A 22,888-nucleotide genomic window follows, 5' to 3' on the forward strand; every position below is an offset into this window, starting at 1 on the left:
GCCATTAATAACTACATCTTCACTGCAACCTGTATAATTGTTTCACAATACTAATTTCACAGCATTCATCAAAATTTTTAATTACCCGTTAATCAGATCTATCCATGATCTCTTCATACTGTCAGTATTGTAATTATATATAATTAATGCATTTTCTTTCAATATTGTGCAAATATCTTAACGTTGCTTCAGTCTTGCACTGTAATTAAATTTCATTCAGAATTATTTTTTTGATTTCTTGTGCATTTAAAGAACATTGCCATTTTTACCATGTTTAATATCTGATGACCATTTTAAAATGAATTTCTTTTCTCAGATGACATCAATGTATACCATTACTTTGAAAGCAAAATAATTTGTTAATCATTTTGCTTTCCATTGGATATATGAAGGACAAAAGTACATGAGATTGTTATGGAATGAATTTTAAGTAGATTTTGTTTTGATTTATGTGGAATGTATGGAGGGATAATTGTCCATGTTAGAAGTGTGCTAGTCATACAGGACCCTCGTTTACTCCCTCTAAAGCCAGGCTGGTAGCTTTCTCTGGAGTGGATGCTTCTTCCTGATCAGCTGATACCTGAACCACGAGACAGACGTGTGGTTTATGGCATTCGGTGTGACTCAGTGATGGATAATGTTGTCTGTAGGCAAGGTAGGCAAAGATGATGCCAATCAAGGCACCGACCAGTGCATCTGCAATATTAAAAGAAAACAAACATTTTCTAAAGGTAATTTAGGAATAAAGACATAGTAAAACACCAAATGAAAATCAAAAATTGGTATTGCCTGGCCTGCTGGGCATGTCTCAACATCTTGCTATTAGCAATACATTACACAGACAAAGAAGAATTATCTGTTTCAAGCTAATATATTAACTTATTTGGTCTCACCTTAACAGGGGTATTTCCTTTGTTCTACCCATTCCTCCCCCACCACCTCCTGAAAATTAACTTGTTTTCTCTCATTCCAAGTTCTGACAGTGTCTCGGACCTGAAACATTAGCTGTTTCCCTGGCATAGACTGCCTGACCTACTGATTTGTTTGTAGCATTTTCTGTTCTTATTACAGAAATACACCAGTCCGTTGTATATAGCTCATTCATGGAGGAAATATTTTTGTGATATTCAAATACAAGTAGTATACCAGTTAGCGTGATGCTATTACAGCACCAGCGACCCGGGATCAATTCCGGCTGCTATCTGTGAGGAGTTTGTACATTCTTCCTGTGTCTGCGTGGGTTTCCTCCGGGTGCCCTGGTTTCCTCCCACATTCCAAAGATGTACACATTAGGAAGTTGTGGGCATGCTATGTTGGCGGCGGAAGCGTGGCGACACTTGCGGGCTGCCCCCAGAACACTCTACGCAAAAGAGGCATTTCACTGTGTGTTTTGATGTACATGTGATTAATAAAGATGTCTTACATTCAAGTGATATTAAAATAAAGCACACTTAAACACTTTAAAAATAATTAAGTGCTCACAAAAATAAAATAAATAAATTGAAATGACCTCAGATCCAGAAAAAAGCAAGTTACCTGTAACTTGCCTCTCTCCATCACTGGAGTTCCTTCCTACAGAAATGTAGAGTGGCTGAAGCTGTACTAGGTTTAAGTTCACCAAGTTCAATGGGCAAATTGCCCTGCAGAAATTGCAATGGTAATAACAGCAGTGATCAACTATGCGGTAATTCAAGACATCCGCAATCATGCTCACAGGAATCTTGAGATTCTGGAACAGTTATGGAGCTAAAGTCTGGTGGTTTGATGCTGAACTACAGGCTAGTGTATAAATTTATTTAAATCTATTGAAAGCTTTTTTTGTTACTTTGTCACTTAAATTATTGTTGCATCAGTGCAAAATGAAGCTTGATTTGAATGAATCACAAACTTTTATCATGGCATGTGGACATGGGTCTAAAGCATATGGTGCATCTGACAATCCCCCATTCCATGGTTGGAGCCAGTACTGTGTCTAGGGGCTGAGCTGGTGTGTGTGTGTGTGGCATGGTCCCATTCATTTAAAGAGGATTGTAAAGTGATTTGTTCTTAATTTTTGTTAATATTAATATTTTTAATTTGTACCAGGTAAGTGCATTCTTAAGTAAATTTATTTTTTTTAAGCAACAAGCTAACAAGCTATCAGCTGGAGGAACTCGGCTGGTTGAGCAGCATCTGTGTGTGTGTGTGGGGTGGGGTGGGGGGGGGGAGGGAGGGAGGGGAAGGAATTATCGATGTTTCGGGCTGAAACCCTGCATCAGGACACAGCATCTGCAGTCTATGGTGTCTCGTTTTTTTTAATTAGTTAAACCCATTTCAATTGTATTTTTTTAATGTCCCTGATTAACAAAGGTGTTTAAGGACAGTTATAAAAGATCTTTGACAGCTTGATCTGTCAGAAAGGCATCAGTGTGTTTAGGGGAGGAGCCTCTGGATCCATTAACCCCTGAGATCAGGTGGCAGTGCACGGAACTGCTCCACTTAGCATTACAGTTGCAGCAGTGCAGCCTCCTGCTCTGGGGCTGTGGAAAAAGTTAGTGCAGTTATGGGGACTGGATGGAGGTGTGGACTGGGTCAAGCACAATCAAATTCATTGATAGTCTCTGCTTCCATTACCCTCAAAAGCTGCCATTTGCAGGTCATTACCACTTGCTGCATTTTCAAACAGAAAACCTCTTGCCCAAATTCTCTGTCACTTATTCCATTAACTAATGGTAGCAGCTTTTCTTTGTGCCTCATCTAAACCTATTAATCTTGGACACCTCCACCAAATTTCCCCTCAACCTCCTTTGCTCTAGGAAATAAACCGGAACTTCTCCCAGCTCTCGTGGTAATTAAAATCCCTCAACCCTAGAATCACTTTGATAAATCGCTGTACCCTCTCAAGCTCCTTTGCACCTTTCCTAATCAGAAACCCTGGTGTCATTAAACATTAATATGGTTACAATATTCTGATTCTCAATACAACAATAGAAGAATACTCTTGTGTCCATCAGATAATCAGTAATCTGTGCAAGAATATTTTTTTATTACATGCTCGCCTGCAAAATGCATCAAATAATGTCCTAACTATCTTTATTATCTACAATCCCACTAAGGCAAAGTTTCATCAAGTAGTTTAGGCACTCAAGAAGCAAAAGCTTTGCCAAGGTTGATCTTGGTCAGAAATGCTGGTTGAGTGTGCTTTTAGCAGAAAGCTCCATCTTTGTAAAGGAATTAAAGTTTGTGTTATGGATCATTTAACTTTGATTAAAACAGTCATTGATAATTAAAATGCCTGGAAATGCTCATTGAAGAGGCTGTGGACAAATTTGGTGACTGCTGCTTTGACTATCAACCTCTTGTCAGAAGAAAACATTTGGGAGTGAATATGCTGTTGATGGTTGATTTCAAAACTATAAAAGCTACTCAGATACTGCTTAGAGATTCCTGCCTTCTATGGTCATTGATGTTGGAGCTATAAGGAGGACCTCTAAAACTTAAATTGTTGAGAGACTTTCTGGCCAGAACTTTATCAATTCACTGTCAATATTTATACCAGAAATGCTTGGAGAACACCACTGAATCAAGTTCCCATTTCCTCAAAATAACTTCTCAAAATAAAGAAAACTTTTTTTAAAGGAAAGAATCTGGTGAAATAAGAACTAAATTCCTATTCTATTGATGCAGCCATGTTCTTCCTATGCAACTTACATGCTGTTATGCAGCAAACTTCTGCATCAGTAAATACCATTGAGTGAATTACATAGATAAAGTTTGGTCCCATGGAACACTTACATTTAATGTACACCAGTGACTGAATTTTCAATATGTTCTGATCAGAATTTTGTTTTATTGATTTGAACATCTTTGGCAATTATTATCCTTCAAACTAAATTTCTGGGGTTATGTTTTGGGCTGTTCCCAGCATTGCCAGCCTAGAGTGCTTAGCATCATTTCTTTTTTCTTTAAACATTAGTAGCACAATACTTTAGTTCCTTGATGGGGAGGACCAGTTAGATATCACTAAGGTCTCTTCCTTCAAGAGCTTAGTTCCATGCGCTAGTTGGGTTCCTTAAGAGCTTGAGCTATAATTCTCTGGTTGACTCTTTAGTGCAGTGCTTGGGCAAAGAAAATAAAAGGACCAACGTTGAGAAGTGGTAATTTATTTTTTTAAAATCTCCCTCATCTATGGGAAGAAAAGACAAAAGTTTGTTGCATACAGTAAAAGAGGTTAAATGTGAAGATTTCAATTTATAGGCTTTTTTAAAATCATGCATCATTCATTAATGTTTAACGAAGGATGATGTCTCATTGATTACCAGCATTTTCATTTTAAAACATTTTTAATGAATGCTGCTCCTTTCAGTTCAACTGTTCCTATGTTGAATTGTTCAAAATGAAGTGTCTAGTTGAGCACTTGAATTGCCTATGCATTGAAGGCTGTGTCAAGTGTTGGAAAATGGGATTAATAAGAATGGGTGTCCATTGGTTGGCATGGATTTGGTAGGCCGAATGGCCTGTTTCCATGTTGTGTCACTCTGAATTGAAGCAGCACATTTTTAACTTCGTTCCCAGTAAACCCAAGGGTGTAGGAGGAAGGCAGACAGAATATTGCTGCAGTTAACTAAACAAAACAAATGACCTTTTCAAGATGACAGTTTATTTTCTGAAAAGGAGGTGGAACAGTCATTTTTAAGTAGCTATTTTGAGAGGTAGGAGGGAAAGGAATCTTTCAGAAGTGTACCTTGGCAGCTTTAGGATTGCCAGGTTTTGTTTAATGCTCCAGATACACAGATAAAAAAGGTACTTTCTAGTCCCTTGCTTGAATTAATTAACCTTGCCCTGATGTGGTCCTATATAACAACTTAAACATAAAGGCAAAATGCTGCAGGAGCTGGAAATCTTAAAATCAGGAAATACTAGAAATACTCAACAGGTCAGACAGCATTTCTGAGGAGAGAAACAGAGTTTAAGCTTATTGTCATTTAACATTCCGATTCTAATGAAATTTAGAGTTTAAGCAGTCTCTTCTATTTCAAGTTTTGAATGTATAAAGGATTTCTTTTTGTATCAGCATGGCATGGGTTTTCTTTTTTAAAAAAATAATTGTTGCAACATCCAATTTGTTCAGTGGACTTACAAAATCTACATTTGTCATTAGGATTCTAAGCTTCAGCAAAATGGTATGTATTGATCTTTATAGGATCCAAGGAAGATTAAAAAGTCTTGAATTCTAGTCCAAGCATCAATATGCCACTTTACTACAAACCTATTCTGTTTTTTAATTAAAAGTCTTTACCTACACCTTTCAATCGTGTATCGAGTTGGGTGAGCTGCCTATCAGCTCACATGTAGTCATCAGGACAGCAGTAATCCGTGTTAATAACTGGGAAATGGGTGATGGCTGTTTAGAATGAATTAATAGTGTAATACAGCACAGAAACAGGCCCTTCGGCCCAACTCATCCATGCCAGTCAAGATTCTCATCTAAGCTAGTCCTATTTGCATGGAATATCTTGTATGGAAGTGTTTGATTTTATACAATGGATTGTATTCAAGCAGTAAGCATTTTGATCAATGTTCTCAGAACTTTTTAAAGGAAACATTTTACTTTAATTTTTGTCCCCATTCTCTTCGCCCAAACAAATGGAGTGAGTACTTTCAGCTTCACGTACTATCCGTGTTTTAATCAATGTATACCTGGAATGTAAGAAAATCACCAGGAATGACAATCGCATTGTGTTGCTGCTCGGTGAACCATGCAATACGGCATCTTGCAATCTGGCTTCTTTCTCAAATATATGGACTGGAGTGAGGTTTTTATATGTGCATTGTAGATACTAAATAAACTCTGCACTGTCTGACTCAGAGTCAAAGGCTAATTTAAGTGTCCTATTTTAATTTGCTGTTCATTGTTGGTGATAATTACAATACATTGGGCCAAAATCTACTGTAGCTGTTGAACATGCTCTTGTACACTTCACTTCTGTGACAATGGAAATTGCTGTTGGTCACTGATCCAAAGTAATGGTCTCCACTCCAAGGCAATTTAATATTAGTGTAAAAAGTTTTAATGGGCTGAATCTTGCTTGGAAATATTGGTAGTTTTGCAAGTCTGGGACTTCGATAAATGCATATTTGAATGCAGAAGTCGTGAACTAGCTAAAGGATTCATTCAGATACTTAATCAATATTCTCCATTACTGGACTCGTACAGAATCAAGTATCGGCGCAACAACCTTCTGAAATTGCTCAGCATCTACATTGGGAGATCTGCTTCTGGATATCTTTTTGACAGATTGGCTAAATTGAGCTATGGCTTTGCCTTCTGCCAAGGTTTTCACAGTTTTATGAGTAGGATTTTCTCTGTCCTACATAACCCTGAAACCACATATAGCCTTTGTCAATTGGGTCTTTGACACTTTTGGCTTCTGACCCAAAAAATAAATAAGTGTGGGGCAGTTGTGTGTTCCAATGGTGTGTGAAGGTGGTATCCAGTTAGCAAAACCAAGGTCAGTATTATAGTGTCTGAATTACTTCCAAACAGCCTGATTCACACAAAACTTAACTGTATAAGTGCAGAATTTCATTCTTGTAATTTATCATCCTTGCTGTCTCCCTTTCCCAACTCCTATCCTCCACCAGAGGGCAGGCAAAACCTTATTTTAACCTTTCATCTGAAAAACAGCATCCCAGACAATGCAGCATTCCTGTGTTGGACTGGAGCATCAGCTGAGGTCTTTTTTCTTGTGCTTCCATTGTTTGAAATTTTGGAGTTTTTTTTATCTGCAACCTAACTGAAAATATTGGAGCACTAGTTGGTTTTAATGTACATGCTATTTGGGTATGATATTTTGCTTTCATCTTAATTTGAGTAGTGAACACACAAAGGACATCAACTGCTTACATATAACAGCAAATATCATTTACAAATAATTACACTGAATTTAAAACAAACATCTTAAAGCATGCTGTCAGTGATGATCCAGAGCAGCCTGCACGCTCACTAACAACTAAATTTGGTAATTGTAATTTTATAATTGAGTAGCTTTGTGTGACAGAATATTTTACCCTGATATGTAGATTACTTGCACATGGGATTACAGAAACTCTATCCTGTTTCATGGTTATCTGTCCTTCTGACTGTAAACTCACAATTATGATTCAACATCAATGTTGCCGCTGGTCTTGGCATTAGTAAAATAAAAGATTAGTTCAAACTACTTAAAGCTGGATTAGCACATTGTGCATCCTGAGTGTAAGAACTCACTCTTACACACATTCCTCTAAACCTTTGATTTTCTATCTACCAAGCATTATGCAAATCAAGAGGAATTGAAAGAGTGGAGGTCAGGGGTGGAATATCAAAATGATGTGTTGGACTGAAAGTTCCTCTAATAGATCTGTTGCCTTGATCTGTGTTGGTACTTTATCTATTTCTTTACATGTCTTTGGTTTAAATATGTTAAACGTGCATCATTAAGGATGGTGGAGCACTATTACCCTGATTAAACAATAATTAGTTCTGTTTACAAATGTCTTTTCAGCATTTTAAAAGGCTCCTTTAAAGCCTAATTCTGCTTCCCTCTGACCTGCTTTATCATGCCTCGTACACATGACAAAACTGTGAGTGAGCTGCTTGCATTCCACGCACAGCGGCTTAAAGCAGAAGCTGAGTGCTCAGCTTTTAACAGGTAACAGGGCAGACACAGTAGTGTAGTGGTTAGCGTAACGCTAATACAGGGTCAGCGATCCGGGTTCAATTCCGGCCACCGTCTGTAAGGAGTTCTCCCCGTGTCTGTGTGGGTTTCCTCCGGGTGCTCTGGTTTCCTCCCACGTTCCAAAGATGTACGGGTTAGGAAGTTGTGGGCATGCTATGTTGGCACCGGAAGCGTGGCGACACTTGCGGGCTGCCCCCAGAACACCAAGCAAAAGAGGCATTTCACTGTGTGTTTCAGTGTACACGTGACCAATAAAGATATCTTACTTCTGATTAAGTCCATAAACAGATCCTCAACAGCCTGTGAACACTGACAATCATGTCAAGTGATCAGGTACTATTGGTCAACACACCAGCTGCTTACAATCCTGTGTTTCGAAAGGTGCACCTTCCCTTCATAAAGTTGCATTCGTTCTGTGTTGGGACAAAGGCACATATCAGGTGTTTGTACAGCGATTATGGTTGTTGTTCTGTTTCATGTGCTTGATAGGAATATAGAACATAAGAGCAGGAGTAAGCCATTCAGCCCTACAATATTTTCATGGCTGATCATCCAAATTCAGTACCATGTTCCAGATTTCTCTCCATATCCCTCGATACCTCCGGCTCTACTAAAAAAACTAACACTTTCTTCAACATATTTAATGATTTGGATTCAACTGCTTATGAAGGAAGGAGAGAGATTAAGAGAATGGGGTGGGGGGGTGGAATTGGATATTCATAAGTTTAATATTTTGCTTGTATTTAGCAAGTAGATAAGAGATTTGGAGACACAAGAGACTGCAGGTGCTTGAATCTGGAGCAACAAACAATCTGCTGGAGGAAATCAGCAGGTTGAGCAGCATCTGTTGGGGGGGGGGGCGGTGGGAGGAATTGTCCACATTTCGGGTTGAAACCCTGCATCAGATAAGAAACTTGATGAAGTGAAATGCATGCATTAAACAGGCCGTGAATATCCCACTCTGTCAGAGAAGCTAAAAGAAAGGGAAATGACCACACTCTTGATCAAAGTGGTGTTTTTTTCCTAAGGACATTCAGAAAGAAGGAGTGGCAGATGAAAGGATTGGAATGGAAACACTGGAGTGCAATGTATGACCAGCTGTAGAAAATGCATCTAACTAGTGGAATGAGAGGCAGGAATAGGGGAAGGGCATGGTATAGGACGGATGAGGCCAGACTCCGAGTAACAGAGGGAAATGCGTGATGTAAAGGGGAAAGCAGGTGGAAGGAAGGGAGAGCCCATTGGAAGAGTTTAAACACGAGGATGAAAATGTGAGGTGCTGTGAAACTAGAAGCCAACGGAAGTCAGGAAGGACAGGGCTGAGGGGCGAGTCTGATTTAACGGCACAGTTCAGGATTTGCTGAAAATGGAGAGTAGCGGGCGGCTCATAAGCATTGAAGTAATTGAATTTGGAGGTGACAACAGCATGCATGAGAAATCACAACTGGTGGAGAGAGAAAACTGGATGTCATTGGAAGCTGGTTCAGTGTCTGCAATGTTATCATTGACTTCAATAGAACAAAGTCTCAAAAGCAGAGGTCACTGTGCAAATATTATTATATTGTGTGTTTAGCTCGTACAGCAAAGGATGGATTTACACCTTACTGAGTCTTCAGCAATTACTAATAGGCTTGCTTCATTATTGTTTAAAAAAACCTGGACGGATTTATCTTTCCATTTTTAATTCTGCTTAAAAAAAAAATCTGGAATGAAAATATAGGGGACAGAAATCTATGGAAACACTACCATTGTTTGGGTATACCATTCATATGGTATTAATGAGCACAGTCAGAACATTGGGTACCTCTCTGGTACCTGTTTTTTCAGGCACCTGAAATTTATGACTCTCACTCATGTAAAGAAGTTGCCCAAACTTTCCTTTCCTCTGCATTCTCCCAACATCCAGGGCACATACCACCAGACTTAAGGACAGCTTCTACCCCCCTGTGATAAGTCTATTGAATGGTTCCCTTATACAATGAGATGGACTATGACCTCACGATCTATCTTGTTGTGACCTTGCACCTTATTGCACTGCACTCTCTCTGCAGCTGTGACACTTTACTCTGTACTGTTATTGTTTTTACCTGTAATACTTCAATGCACTCTGTACTAACTCAATGTAACTGCACTGTGTAATGAATTGACCTGTACGATCTGTTTGTAAGACAAGCTTTTCACTGTACCTCAGTACAAGTGACAATAATATACCAATACCAATTTAAGAGGCAATTAGGAAATTAGTTTTGAAATTGACTCCCAGCCCTCCTCCAAATGTTCTTCTATGTTGTACATATCATCAGTTTGCCCTATATTTTTCTCTAAAGAAATCTCACCTCTCAGTGTATTGAACTGGAGTCTGAGGAATGGTGACTGATCTCTTAGTTTGTCTCCTTGCTACTATTTTTATTCCAAAGGAGAAGAAACAAGGAATGAATTAACCATGCAAGTAGGAACATTTGAGAGTGCTTACTGTCCTACTTAACAGCTATCATTTGTGGGTTCTTTTGCTCTCAGTTGAGTTTTTGGCCCTGGCTTTTTGCTCTGAGTCAGGAAAGCTGGAAAGTTTGAAGCTTGAATGATTTGTTAATTCAGTTCCAATGTTTGCAGCTAGTCTATCAAACAGTCCGAGTAGAGATAGGAATGTCATCATCTGTGCATTGGTTAAACTTCATTCCAAGCTGCAGATGCAAAACCCAGACTGGATAATGGTTTCCCATGAAACCGACATCACCAATAGCTAGCACACCAGACACCAGGTTCTGAAAATCGTACGCAATATGGGGAAGTTGCAAATTTTGATTGAGTCAAAGTTCTGAAATGACTTTGCTTCTAAAAGTGTAATATTGAAGAAGTATTATCAAAGATGTGCAAAGAATAGATAGAAGAGCTCATTTCAAGTTTTCCAAACATCATGCTGGAAGTTCACAATACTTGGACCACCTACACAGAGTTTGGCATTTCATTTCATCTTGTCAAATCTGGTGACTTTGAAGTAAAACTTAAGGATCCTGAGACAGTAATTTGCTGTTAATAGAATGTGAAACACCAGTTTCTTTTCCACTAAAAACATGGTCCACTGGGTGAATGATAGCAGTGTCTCTTACCCTGGCTGCACAATAAACCTTTACCATGAATCCATGCATTACTCAGTAAACCAACCACTAATGTTATAATGTGCAATATTGTAGGATTCCTTGCTATCCCTATGCACTGTTGTAATGATCTGTATGGATGGTATGCGAATGCAAGTTTTTCATTGTACCTTGGTACTTATGACAATAATAAACCAATTTACAGAGAACCATTGAAGCAAAGACCATTACAGTTCTAGATAAAAGGCCATTGAAAATGGATATCGCAGAAGGATTCGTTTTGAGATGCTTTTGAAAAATGCTATCTCGTATATGATGGAGTGAATGGCCGCCTTCTTCACTGCAAACTCTCAAGTTGTCTGCTTTATTGATGGTGACATTTAACATAAAAGGATAATGACTTTTTAATTACAGGGCAAAGAAATACAATACAAAAGTACTTTGTACAATAATGTTCTACAATGTAATTTCGTGGCTTTATTTTTAAAAACTGGACATTACCAAAGTGAAATACCTCTGGGAACCAGTTACTAATAATGATCATGAGGGTAGACCTTATGTCCAAGCTTGCAGTCACTGCCCTTAGCACGTGTCCTTCCTTGAGCAGATCCCCAAGATCGGCCTCTGAACTGGCAGGTTTGACCCTCTGCACCCTCACCCCACCCCCCATACTGACTTGACACCTGCTGGCTTCACTGGCTGTCAAAGGTTTTTACTGAAAATGAATTTGTGAATGTCTTTGGCATTCAGAAATATTCAAAAATACTTGGGCACAATTGTTTAAAAAAGCTTAAAAAATCTGAAATATTTTATTATTTGTTATTTTTAAAAATATAATTAAAAACACAAGGATGCAATTTAAAATAATTGAATACATTTAAATCAATTCTGTTAACTCAAATAGAAATGAAATTTATGATATGTTCTTCCTATTGCTGTTTCTACACATTAAAATAAATGGCCTTGGTGGACTTGGTTACGATAGAATGAGCTCAGACACAGATAAGGGCTGGGAGATCTGAGGAATTCTTCACTAGTCCATTAGACACCATCAGTCCAGTGAAGGTTTCTTGAGAGTGGAAAGTTGTACTTCAGCGGATTCCTGGACTTCCACCTAGTTGGGTGGGATCTGTCAGTTTTCAAACCGAAGATTCCCTTGCTCCACACACATATTTTGATTTTGTTTCTTCAAGTGCAATAATTAACTCTTAGAAAGAAAAATTGCACCATTTTTGCCTTATTTTTATCAATCAATTCTGAAATTAAGTGAGCTTGGGTATTACCTTCACCCATTTCTCAATTCAGTTTAATCATTGTGACCTACACCAAGTCAAAGGCTTGTCAGATATCTGTGCTAAACTAAATCCTCTAGATGCCTATCATTTTCCTCAATCACTCCTTCCACTCATTCTCCTTCCACTTATTTTCTCATCCTCCCACTCCATGGTTCCTCCTCAAAAATTTGTTGAAGTTTAACTTAATCCATAGTGAAATGATTTTATTCTCATGGCACAACAAATTTACATTGGTACTTCCTAAAATTACTAATTTTAAATTATCACCCAGCTTGGAAATTCTGGTTGAATGTATTAACATCGGTTAGGCCGTAACCCTGGGGATTTAATTCTAACTCTATCCATCTCTGGAATTCTAACAGATGTCCCTAAGTTATTGCAAAACATGGTTTGACCACTGTCAGAGCAATATCTGACAAATTGATCTATATCAAGAGAGGATTCCAGGATGGATCAGTAAGGGAACTTGCGGCTCTTTTTCTTTGAGAGGTGGATCTTCTGATAAATTCTAAAGTAACTGCTCATCCTGAGAATTCAGGGACTTTGTGTTATTGCTCTGTTTTTGCAGTGCTGCAAACCACTGCTATTTCTCATTTATCCTTTGCCTGCACAAAGCAGAACTAAACAAACTGATTCCCTCCTGTAATAGAATTGTTAAAATGTGTGCTTCACTGCTCAGCAGTGGGTGATCAATGGACTCCCTCTAGAAAGGTCAGTACTGGTCTCTTTTAAAGCAAGTGCAATTTTTCATGTGAATAATGAGGAACAAATAATATTGACCGCATGTTTTTTCACCAGCTAATTTGCTGAACTAAATTTGTTTTAGCAACAGGAGGAAAGGAAAAGATGAATGTGCATATGGGGGTTGGAAAGAATGCATGAATCATATAATTAAATCATTACGTCTCAAAACATCAGATTTACAAGTCACATAATGGAGAAGAGTAATAAAGCCACCAATCTAATATGCTGTCGTCACTAAGACCAGTAAAGCCAAAGCAACATGACAGCAGTAGAGGTTTTAAAGGCAACATAGCTCACCTTGCCAGTGATGCTTGTAATCACATGTCCGTGACAAGGCAATCATCACTGCACAGTATAAAGGAAGGATAGCAGCACACAGTCTCCAGCTCTTTCCTTGGCCGATATCCGTGAAGCAGTGCAACTTCCCAGCTAAGTAGAAGGTGGTGAAACCCAGACCTGAAAAAGCAACTAGAACAAGGAAAACCTTATGATTGCAAGTTTACATAATTCAGTTCTGTTTTTGGAGCATGGAAGTTAGATGTACAGAACAATTAAAATGAAAAACCACTTCATGGTGTGGACACCTGCATTGTTCTGTCTCGGACAAGGCTGTGATGGGAGGTCAAGCCTTGGTAACAAATTTCTCTGTATCTATGCTACTCCACAGACCAGAGTGAGGCAGGTTTGCTGTCAAGTTTTCCTCCTGCAGTTTAATACCTCTTTATTGTGGCAAAGGCCATGAATTGACTTGGCTTTCCTATTTGAAGCACATGTTGAATGCCACATGGAAAGAACGCATGAATCATATAATTAAGCCTGACCGTCTCATTACACCTGACTGCCTCTTCCCAGTGCACTTTGAGATTCAGTTGCGTTTTTGGAGAGTCACAGCCGGTTCAGATATGTAGCAATGCCCCAAGATATACCACTGGCACCTATATTATATTCCTTCCTCAATAAAGTCAGGTGAGGAAAACTGAACAATGCTTGATTCAGTTTGCAATACCTCAGATAATGAAACAACTCATCCCTGCTTTATCATTTGAGGAGCTGTGTATAGTAAGATGCAGCATTCCAGCATAGGCAAGTATATCCCAAACAAATGACCTCCAACTCCCAGAAGCATGATAGCTGACACATGGGAATGCCAGCACCTACAAATTTCCTTCACGTTGCACACTCTCTCACTGTCCCTTCACTGTCGCTGGATCTGAATCTTACAATGCCCAACCCAACAGCACTGAGGGGGCGCTTTCACAGCACAAATGGGAATGGGCCCAAAGGCAGCTCATCATCATCTTCAAATGCAGTTAAGGCTGGGTAGTAAATGCTGGCTTTTCCAGCAATGCTCACATTCTGTAACCAAGTTAAAAATAACCTTTGCCACTGGAGCGACCAGTTAATATGTCTCAGGTATCTGCCTAAGCTGGCCAGACGCTGCATACCTCAGCAAATTCGTAGAGCTCAGGTTGAGCTCCTTCTGGAAATCTAATTTCATCACTTTGGCAAAATATTTCATCAGCTTTCATCATCGCTTGAGGGAAATAACAGATCAGGAACTCCATATTAGCTCAATATCTGAGCTTATTAGTTATCCCCTCGAACTTGGTCTTGCATTATTTTAGCACACCATCCCAATCTCCTTACACATTCACAATCTTCAATGGAAGACACAGTCTTCGAAAACTTTTGCCAGTCCAAATGGGATCATCTACAAAGGCAATAACTTCAGAGTTTGTTTGCTCTCTCTCAGGTTGTCCGCACAATGCATTAGAGACCACAAACTCATAGAGGGCCACTTTGATCTCTTCAATTCATTTTGACTTCTTCCTTTGGGGATACATCTCTCATCTTCTTGTCTCAGTTCTACCTCGAGAAACAAAGGGTGGAGAATCAACTGTTTGAGGAGACATACCCCGGCACTTTACAACGCAGAATCCTCAAAACGGAATAGCTTGGTCCAGAATACTTAATTACATCAATGTCATTTTACACAAACTATAAGTAGAAATATTTGTATTCAGTTTTTTTGGAAGTTCAACCCCTGCAATTGACTAAAGTAAAAATGCTATACACAGCAACTGCCCTCTGAACACCCCATGGACCATAGCCAGCAGTGGATACTCTAAACAACCAGTACTCAAGCAGCTTATGAAACAGTAAGAGATCTCAATCTTGCAATATTTGTGTCATTACGTATAGCAATATAGTTTTCCTCAAACAAGAACAGAAAATCCTGGAGATACCAAGCAGGTTAGGCAGCATCTAAAGGGACAGAGACAGACAACAGACAGAGGAAACTTTTTCAGTCAATGACATTTCATCAGAACTGAAAAGGAGAGGGAAAAAGTATTTTAAGTTGCAGAAAAGGTATAGGAATGGAGAGTGCAGAGGGAATGTTAATGGAGGCCAAGAGAACCCAGATGACATAGGTGCTGTTGGTGCCATCTAAGAGGGTGTGGTGAAGGCTTATAAAATGATTATCTGATCTGTCTGGAGGTGTGCATATAGAGGCAGACAGCTGAGGGCAGAGGAGCAAAAACAAACCGAACAATGCTGGAATCGTGAACTACAAAAAACAGTGGTTGCTGGCAAACTGAAATAAAAGAGAATGCTGGAAATACTCTATGGATCAGGTCTGTTGAGAGGGAATAACTGAGCTGATATAACTGGCCATTTCTGCTACTAAGAAGAAAGGCTGATTATATGAACTTGTATAGAATATGAATTTCAAGGGCTGCAACATGCCAAGGTGGAAGGTGCTGTTCATCAAGCTTACATCAGGCTTTACTGGAGCATTGCAGAAGGCTACGGATAGGTTCAGACTGGGAGTGGAGTGGAGAATTAAAGCATAGGCAACTGAAGCTGAAGGTCACCCCTGTAGAATAACCTAACCCAACCTCCATTTGGGTTTTCCAGTGTAAAGGAGGCCATGTCATGAGCACCAAATTCATGGAACATAGAACATTACAGCACAGTACAGGCCCTTTGGCCCACGATGTTGTGCCGACATTTATTCTGCTCTAAGATCTATCTAACCCTTCCCTCCCACATAGCCCTCCATTTCTTTACTCATTCATGGTCTATCTAAGAGTTTCTTAAATGCCCTAATGTATCTGCCCCCACAACCTCTGCTGGCAGTGTGTTCCATGCACCCACCACTCTCTGTGTAAAAAACTTACCTCTGACATCCCCCTTATACCTTCCTCCATTCACCTTAAAATTATGCTCCTTGTGTTAGCCATTGTCGCCCTGGGAAAAAGTCTCTGACTGTCCATTCAATCTACGCCTCTTATCATCTTGTACACCTCTATCAAGTCACTTCTCATCCTCCTTCCCTCCAAAGAGAAAAGCCCCAGCTCACTCAACCTATCACTCATAACACATGCTCTCCAATCCAGGCATCATCCTGGTAAATCTCCTCTGCACGCTCTCTAAAAGCTTCCACATCCTTCCTATAATGAGGCAACCAGAAACGAACACAATACTCCAAATGTGGTCTAACCAGAGTTGTATAGAACTACAACATTACCTCACGGCTCTTGAATTCAATACCCAAATAATGAAGGCCAATACACCAAACGCCTTCTTAACAACCCTATCAACCTGTGCGGTAACCTTGAGGGATCTATGGACGTGGACCCCAAGACCCGTCTGTTCCTCCACACTGCTAAGAGTCCTGCCATTAACCTTGTATTCTGCCTTCAGATTCAATCTTCCAAAGTGTATCACTTCACACCTTTCAGTACACTAAACAGGAAGAAGTGCAAGAATGAGGCAGTTAAACAAGCACATGAACTGGTAGGAAGTGGAGGGATACAGGTCATGTGCAGGCAGATGGGATTAGTTTGGATTAGCATCATGGTTGGCACAGATATCTTGGACGAAGGGAGTGTTCCTATGCAATAGTGTTCTATGTTCTACGTTTTATATTCTACAAACTACTGCTTCACTTGAAAGACTGTTTGGGTCCCCAGATTGTGGGAAGAGCAAGTGTTGCATTCCTGTGGTTGTGTGGGGAAGGAGAGTGATTAGTGAAAATGGAGGAAAGAACTAGGGAGTTAAGGAGTGGATGGCCCCTTCAGAATGCTGAAAGAGAAAGGAAGCAGGGTCTGTTTCTCCCTCCACAGCTGCTGTTTGACCTGTTGAGTATTTCTAGAATTTTCTGTTTTTTTAGTTCAGATTTCCTGCAGCTGAAGATTTTTGCTCTTAGATTTCATTTCCCAGGACCTTGTGATGTAAATAGAATAGAACATTAATCATTAGCACACTCTATTTTATTTAGAACAGTTAGGAACAGCAGTGCAAAGGTGTAAAAACAAGGATGCAGAGGGAAGAATGAAATAATGTAAAATCAGCATCCTACTTTCCAGAACTTTTGTGTCAAGATCTTATTCAGGATTTATTTAGTGCAGATATAAAATGAAGTCTCCCTTTAGAGAGAGATATTAAGAGATATCTTTATTAGTCACATGTACATCAATACACACAGTGAAATGTATCTTTTGCGTAGAGTGTTCTGGGGGCAGCCTGCAAGTGTTGCCACGCTTTCAGTGCCAACATAGCACGCCCACAACTTCACCTTTGGAATGTGGGAGGAAACCGGAGCACCCAGAAGAAACCCACGCAGACACGGGGAGAATGTATAAACTCCTTACAGACAGCGGTGGGAATTGAACCCAGGTTGCTGGTGCTTTACCCAATCATTGAGGGATGAAGCATAAATGTCCTGAGCTGGGGGGTTAGATCCACTTCACGTTCTGTCCCTCACCTCAACCCCAGCCATAGCTGGTGAACACAGTGTGGCATTATGTGCTTGAAAGGAGTTATCAACCATTATGTAAGTATGGCATGATCTATCTGGATGGCACACAGAACGAATTAACTGTATCTTGGTACATGTGACAATAGTAAACCGATACCAATACATCGATTAAAAAAGTAGGAACTGCTAAGTGGTTTATTTTATTTTAGTTCATTATTTATATTAGTTCATGACATTTTAAGATATTCCTAATCAGGTTTAATATTATTGCAAAATTTGTTAAAGCTCTTACTTCTTTAAATCTATTTGAACTAATTTTAAATGCTTTTATTAGATACTTCAAATCTGTTCTAAGGCTTTTGACAACAGCAAGCTGACAGAAGACCATTAGGGCAGTCCGGAGTTGGTCCTCAGGATCCACCAGCTGAGGCCTCGTTGCAGCTCGTGACCTGCTGTGCTCTGCTGAGCTGCAGTGACAGCCAGACCTCCAACTAGATTGGTCCTGTGTGGCCACAACAGGTAGATGTGGCTGTGGGAGAAGTTCAAGGGGACAAGTATGGACAGCAAATTGGGTCAAACACAAGCTGGCTCATGCTGCCTTGGGAAAGGTTGCTAACTTGTTGTATTTTTAGTAGGTCTCTGGGTAGCTTTCTGGATTGATGTTACTTTAATTGCAAGACGAAAGTAAATTCTTATGGGTCTGTCGGTGTGAATTAAACAATCGTTCTGGCTTCAAATCGACATCTGCTTTCCTAGTGCAAAGATGAATCTTAATCAAATGGAGTCCTGGATCTAAGGTATCATCCCGAGGTGATGATGCAGCCATTAATAATAACACTGCAGTTCAGTGTGATAAAACAAATCTTCCAGTGTGTACTTGTCCTTTAATGCCTCTCAGGATCTGGAAAAGGTCTGTTAGTGAAGATGGATGAACAGCTTAGGCAGTAGCACTGGGTTATTTACACCATGTCTCTTTGAAAGTATAAGGGATTTCAGCTAGAATGTTAGAATGAAGAAGCTGGGGTTGTTATCCATGGAGTATAAAAGTTGGAGAGGAGATTTGATAGAGGTATTCAAGGTCATGACTGGTTTAGACATGTTAAGTATAGGGCAACTGATTCCATTGGTGGATAGAGACACAGATTTAAAGTTTTACAAAAGGTACAAAGGGAATATGAGGAAGTTTTAAAAATTTAACTCAGAGTGTAGTTTGGATTGAGCATTCATTGATAATCAGAAGCATTTATAAACAGTACGTAAGGATGGTGGAAACAGAATCAATCACCACCCTCAAAAGGGAATTGAATAAGCATTTGCAGGGCTATGGCAAGAGACAGGAATAGAACTAATAGGATTGGCATTGGCATTGGTTTATTATTGTCATTTGTACCGAGGCACAGTGAAAAACTTGTCTTGCATATCGTTCATACAGATTAATTCATTACACAGTGCATTGAGGTAGTACAGGGTAGAAACAATAACAGAATACAGAATAAAGTGTCACAGCTACAGGGAAGTGCATTGCAGGTAGACAATAAGGTGCAAGGTCAAACAAGGTAGATTGTGAGGTCAAGAGTCCATCTCGTCGTAATAGTCTTATCATGGTGGGATAGAAGCTGTCCTTGAGCCTGGTGGTATGTGCCCTCAGGCTCCTGCATCTTCTGCCTGATGGGAGAGAAGAGAGAATGTACGGGCGGGTGGGGTCTTTGATTATGCTGGCTGCTTCACCAAGGCAGCGAGAGGTATAGACAGAGCCCATGGAGGGGAGGCTGATTTCCATGATGTGCTGGGCTGTGTCCACAACTCTCTGCAGTTTCTTGTGGTCCCAGGCAGAGCAGTTGCCATACCAAGCTGTGATGCATCCAGATAGGGTGCTTTCTACGGTGCATCGATAAAAGTTGGTGAGTGTCAAAGGGGATATGCCAAATTTCTTTAGCCTCCTGAGGAAGTAGAGGCACTGGCGAGCTTTCTTGGCTGTGGTGTCTATGTAGTTGGACTAGGACAGGCTATTGGTGATGTTCACCCCTAGGAACTTGAAGCTCTCGCCCTCTCGACCTCAGCACCATTGATGTAGATGGGTGCATGTACACTGCCCCCTTTCCTGAAGTCAATGACCAGCTCTTTTGTTTCGTTGACATTGAGGGAAAGGTTGTTGTCATGACACCATGTCACTAAGCTCTCTTAGTGCTGTACTAGGAGCTGGTGGAGACAAACGGCTACTTTCTGTGCTACAATGATTCTATGTTTTGAAGCAACAGAAGAATGGAACTGCAGCAATACAATGTCACAGGTGAATGAAGAGTGGTCCAGCTTACAGTTCTAAGGCAGAGGCCTCTCAAGCTAGTTGTTGCTAATGCCAATGTGCAATAGGATTTTTAGATATATCTACAATAAAGCCATAAGGCTGTCTTATAGAACATAGAACATAGAAAAACTACAGCACATTTCAGGCCCTTCTGCCCGCAATGCTGTGCCGAACACATCCCTACCCTAGAAATTACTAGGCTTACCCATAGCCCTCTATTTTACTCAGCTCCATGAACCTATCTAACAGTATCTTGAAAGACCCTATCGTATCCGTCTCCACCACCATTTCCGGCAGCCTATTCCATGCACTCACCACTCTCTGAGTAAAAAACTTACCCCGACATCTGCTCTATATCTACTCCCCAGCACCTTAAACCTATGTCTTCCTGTGGCCACCAATTCAGCCCTAGGGAAAAGCCTCTGACTATCTACCCTATCAATACCTCTCATCATCTTATACACCTCTGTCAGGTCCCCCCTCATCCTCCGTCTCTCCAAGGAGAAAAGGCCGAGTTCACTCAACCTGCTTTCATAAGGCATGCTCTGCATTCCAGGCAGCATCCTTGTAGATCTCCTCTGCACCCTCTCTATGGCTTCCACATCTTTCCTGTAGTGAGGCGATCAGAAATGAGCACAATACTCCAAGTGGGGTCTGACCAGGGACCTATATAGCTGCAACAATACCTCTTGGCTCCTAAATTCAATTCCCCGATTGATGAAGGACAATACACCATATGCCTTCTTAACCACAGAGTCAACCTGCGCAGCCGCTTTGAGCGTCCTGTGGACTCGGACCCCAAGATCCCTCTGATCCTCCACACTGCCAAGAGTCCTACCATTAATACTATATTCCGCCAACATATTTGACCTACCAAAATGAACCACTTCACACTTATCTGGTTTGAACTGCATCTGCCACTTCTCAGCCCAACCCTGCATCCTATCTATGTCCCTCTGTAACCTCTGACAGCCCTCCAAACTATCCACAACACCCCCAACCTTCGTGTCATCCGCAAACTTACTAACCCACCCCTCCACTTCCTCATCCAGGTCATTTATAAAAATCACAAAGAGTAAGGGTCCCAGTACAGATCCCTGAGGTACACCACTGGTCACCGACCTCCACTCAGAATATGACCCTTCAACAACCACTCTTTGCCTTCTGTGGGCCAGCCAGTTCTGGATCCACACTGCAATATCCCCTTGGATCCCATGTCTCCTCACCTTCTCCATAAGCCTCGCATGGGGTACCTTATCAAATGCCTTGCTGAAATCCATATACACTACATCTACTGCTCTCCCTTCATCGATGTGCTTAGTCACATGCTCAAAAAATTCAATCAGGCTCGTAAGACAGGACCTGCCCTTGACAAAGCCATGCTGACTATTCCTAATCATATTATATCTCTCCAAATGTTCATAAATCCTGCCTCTCAGGATCTTCTCCATCAGCTTACCAACCACTGAGGTAAGACTCACCGGTCTATAATTCCCTGGGCTATCCCTACTCCCCTTCTTGAATAAGGGAACAACATCTGCAACCCTCCAATCTTCCAGAACCTCTCCCGTCTCCATTGACGATGCAAAGATCATTGTCAAAGGCTCCGCAATCTCCTCCCTCGCCTCCCACAGCAACCTGGGGTACATCTCATCCGGTCCCGGTGACTTATTTAACTTGATGCTTTCCAAAAGTTTCAGCACCACCTCTTTTGTAATATCTACATGCTCAAGCTTTTCAGGCCGCTGCAAGTCCCCACTACAATCCCCCAGATCTTTTACCGTGGTGAACACTGATGTAAAGTATTCATTAAGTGCCTCTGCTGCTTCTTCCGGATCCTTACACACTTTCTCACTGCTGCACTTGATAGGCCCTATCCTTTCACATCTCATCCTCTTACTCTTCACATACTTGTAGAACACCTTGGGGTTTTCCTTAATCCTGCCCACCAAGGCCTTCTCATGTCCCCTTCTGGCTCTCCTAATGTCTTTCTTAAGTTCCTTCCTTTTAGCCTTGTACTCCTCCAGATCTCTAACATTACCTAGCTCTCTGTACCTTTTGTATGCTTTTCTTTTCCTTTTGACTAGATTTATTATAGCCTTCGTACACCATGGTTCCTGTACCCTATCATGACTCCCCTGTCTCATTGGAACGTGTCTATGCAGAGCTCCACACAAATGCCCCCTGAATATTTGCCACATATCTTCCGTACTTTTCCCAGAGAACATCTGTTCCCAATTTAATCTTCCAATTTCCTGCTTGAGAGCCTCATAATTCCCTTTACTCCAAGTAAACACCTTTCTAGCCTGTCTGTTCCTATCCCTCTCCAGTGCTAACGTAAAGGAGATAGAATTATGATCACTATCACCAAAATGTTTACCCACTGAGAGATCTGACACCCGACAAGGTTCATTGCCCAATATCAAATCAAGCACAGCCTCTCCTCTTGTAGGTCTACCTACATCAATGATGTTGGACTGATTATATTCACAATATTCTAGACAGTGATATTTGGTCCACAGGAATGAAGGGCAACAGGGTTAATCCATGGAAAGTATTTCCTGCTATCTGCAGCTCAACAACTCTGAACACTAAGGAATTCCAATGTGTTCTTGGTATCTTTTGTTCCGGGATGAGGTGGTGTGAATTGAAAGGCCTACTTTGGCTCACTGAATGCTTTAGTTGGCAAATTTATAATCCCAAATACAAAGCTGGAGGTCAAAGGTTTCCTCGTTGGAACAGGAAGCACTATCTTACTCCTCCTGCACCATAACAAACCTTAAAAAAATGGAAGTCATAAAAATGTGGAAGGGTAGAGAGATTTATGGGCCCAACTACAGACATCACTAAAAGCCTGTGGACAAGTATATAAAATATAATTTAAAAAGCTCATGGAGAATTAGCTGTTAGCTAAGGAAACTGAAATCCATAACAACATATGCACATTAAATTATTACTGTCTATTAGGTTACTACCAATTTACC

General features: G+C 40.5%; 1 protein-coding gene across 2 annotated transcripts in view; it reads right to left on the reverse strand.

Moving 5' to 3' along the window:
- The window catches only part of plpp4 (phospholipid phosphatase 4), a 239,898-nt gene continuing 217,010 nt past the window's right edge, over positions 1–22,888 (reverse strand). For both annotated transcript variants that reach the window (XM_052027399.1, XM_052027400.1), the window contains exons 6-7: positions 13,132–13,302; positions 1–696 (exon numbers count right to left, since the gene is read on the reverse strand). In XM_052027399.1, coding sequence (XP_051883359.1) covers positions 497–696; positions 13,132–13,302 — 371 coding nt within the window. In that variant the 3' untranslated portion in view covers positions 1–496. The remainder of the gene's footprint in view (positions 697–13,131; positions 13,303–22,888) is intronic.

Source organism: Pristis pectinata, chromosome 12, assembly GCF_009764475.1.
Source record: "Pristis pectinata isolate sPriPec2 chromosome 12, sPriPec2.1.pri, whole genome shotgun sequence".
Lineage (NCBI taxonomy): Eukaryota > Metazoa > Chordata > Chondrichthyes > Rhinopristiformes > Pristidae > Pristis > Pristis pectinata.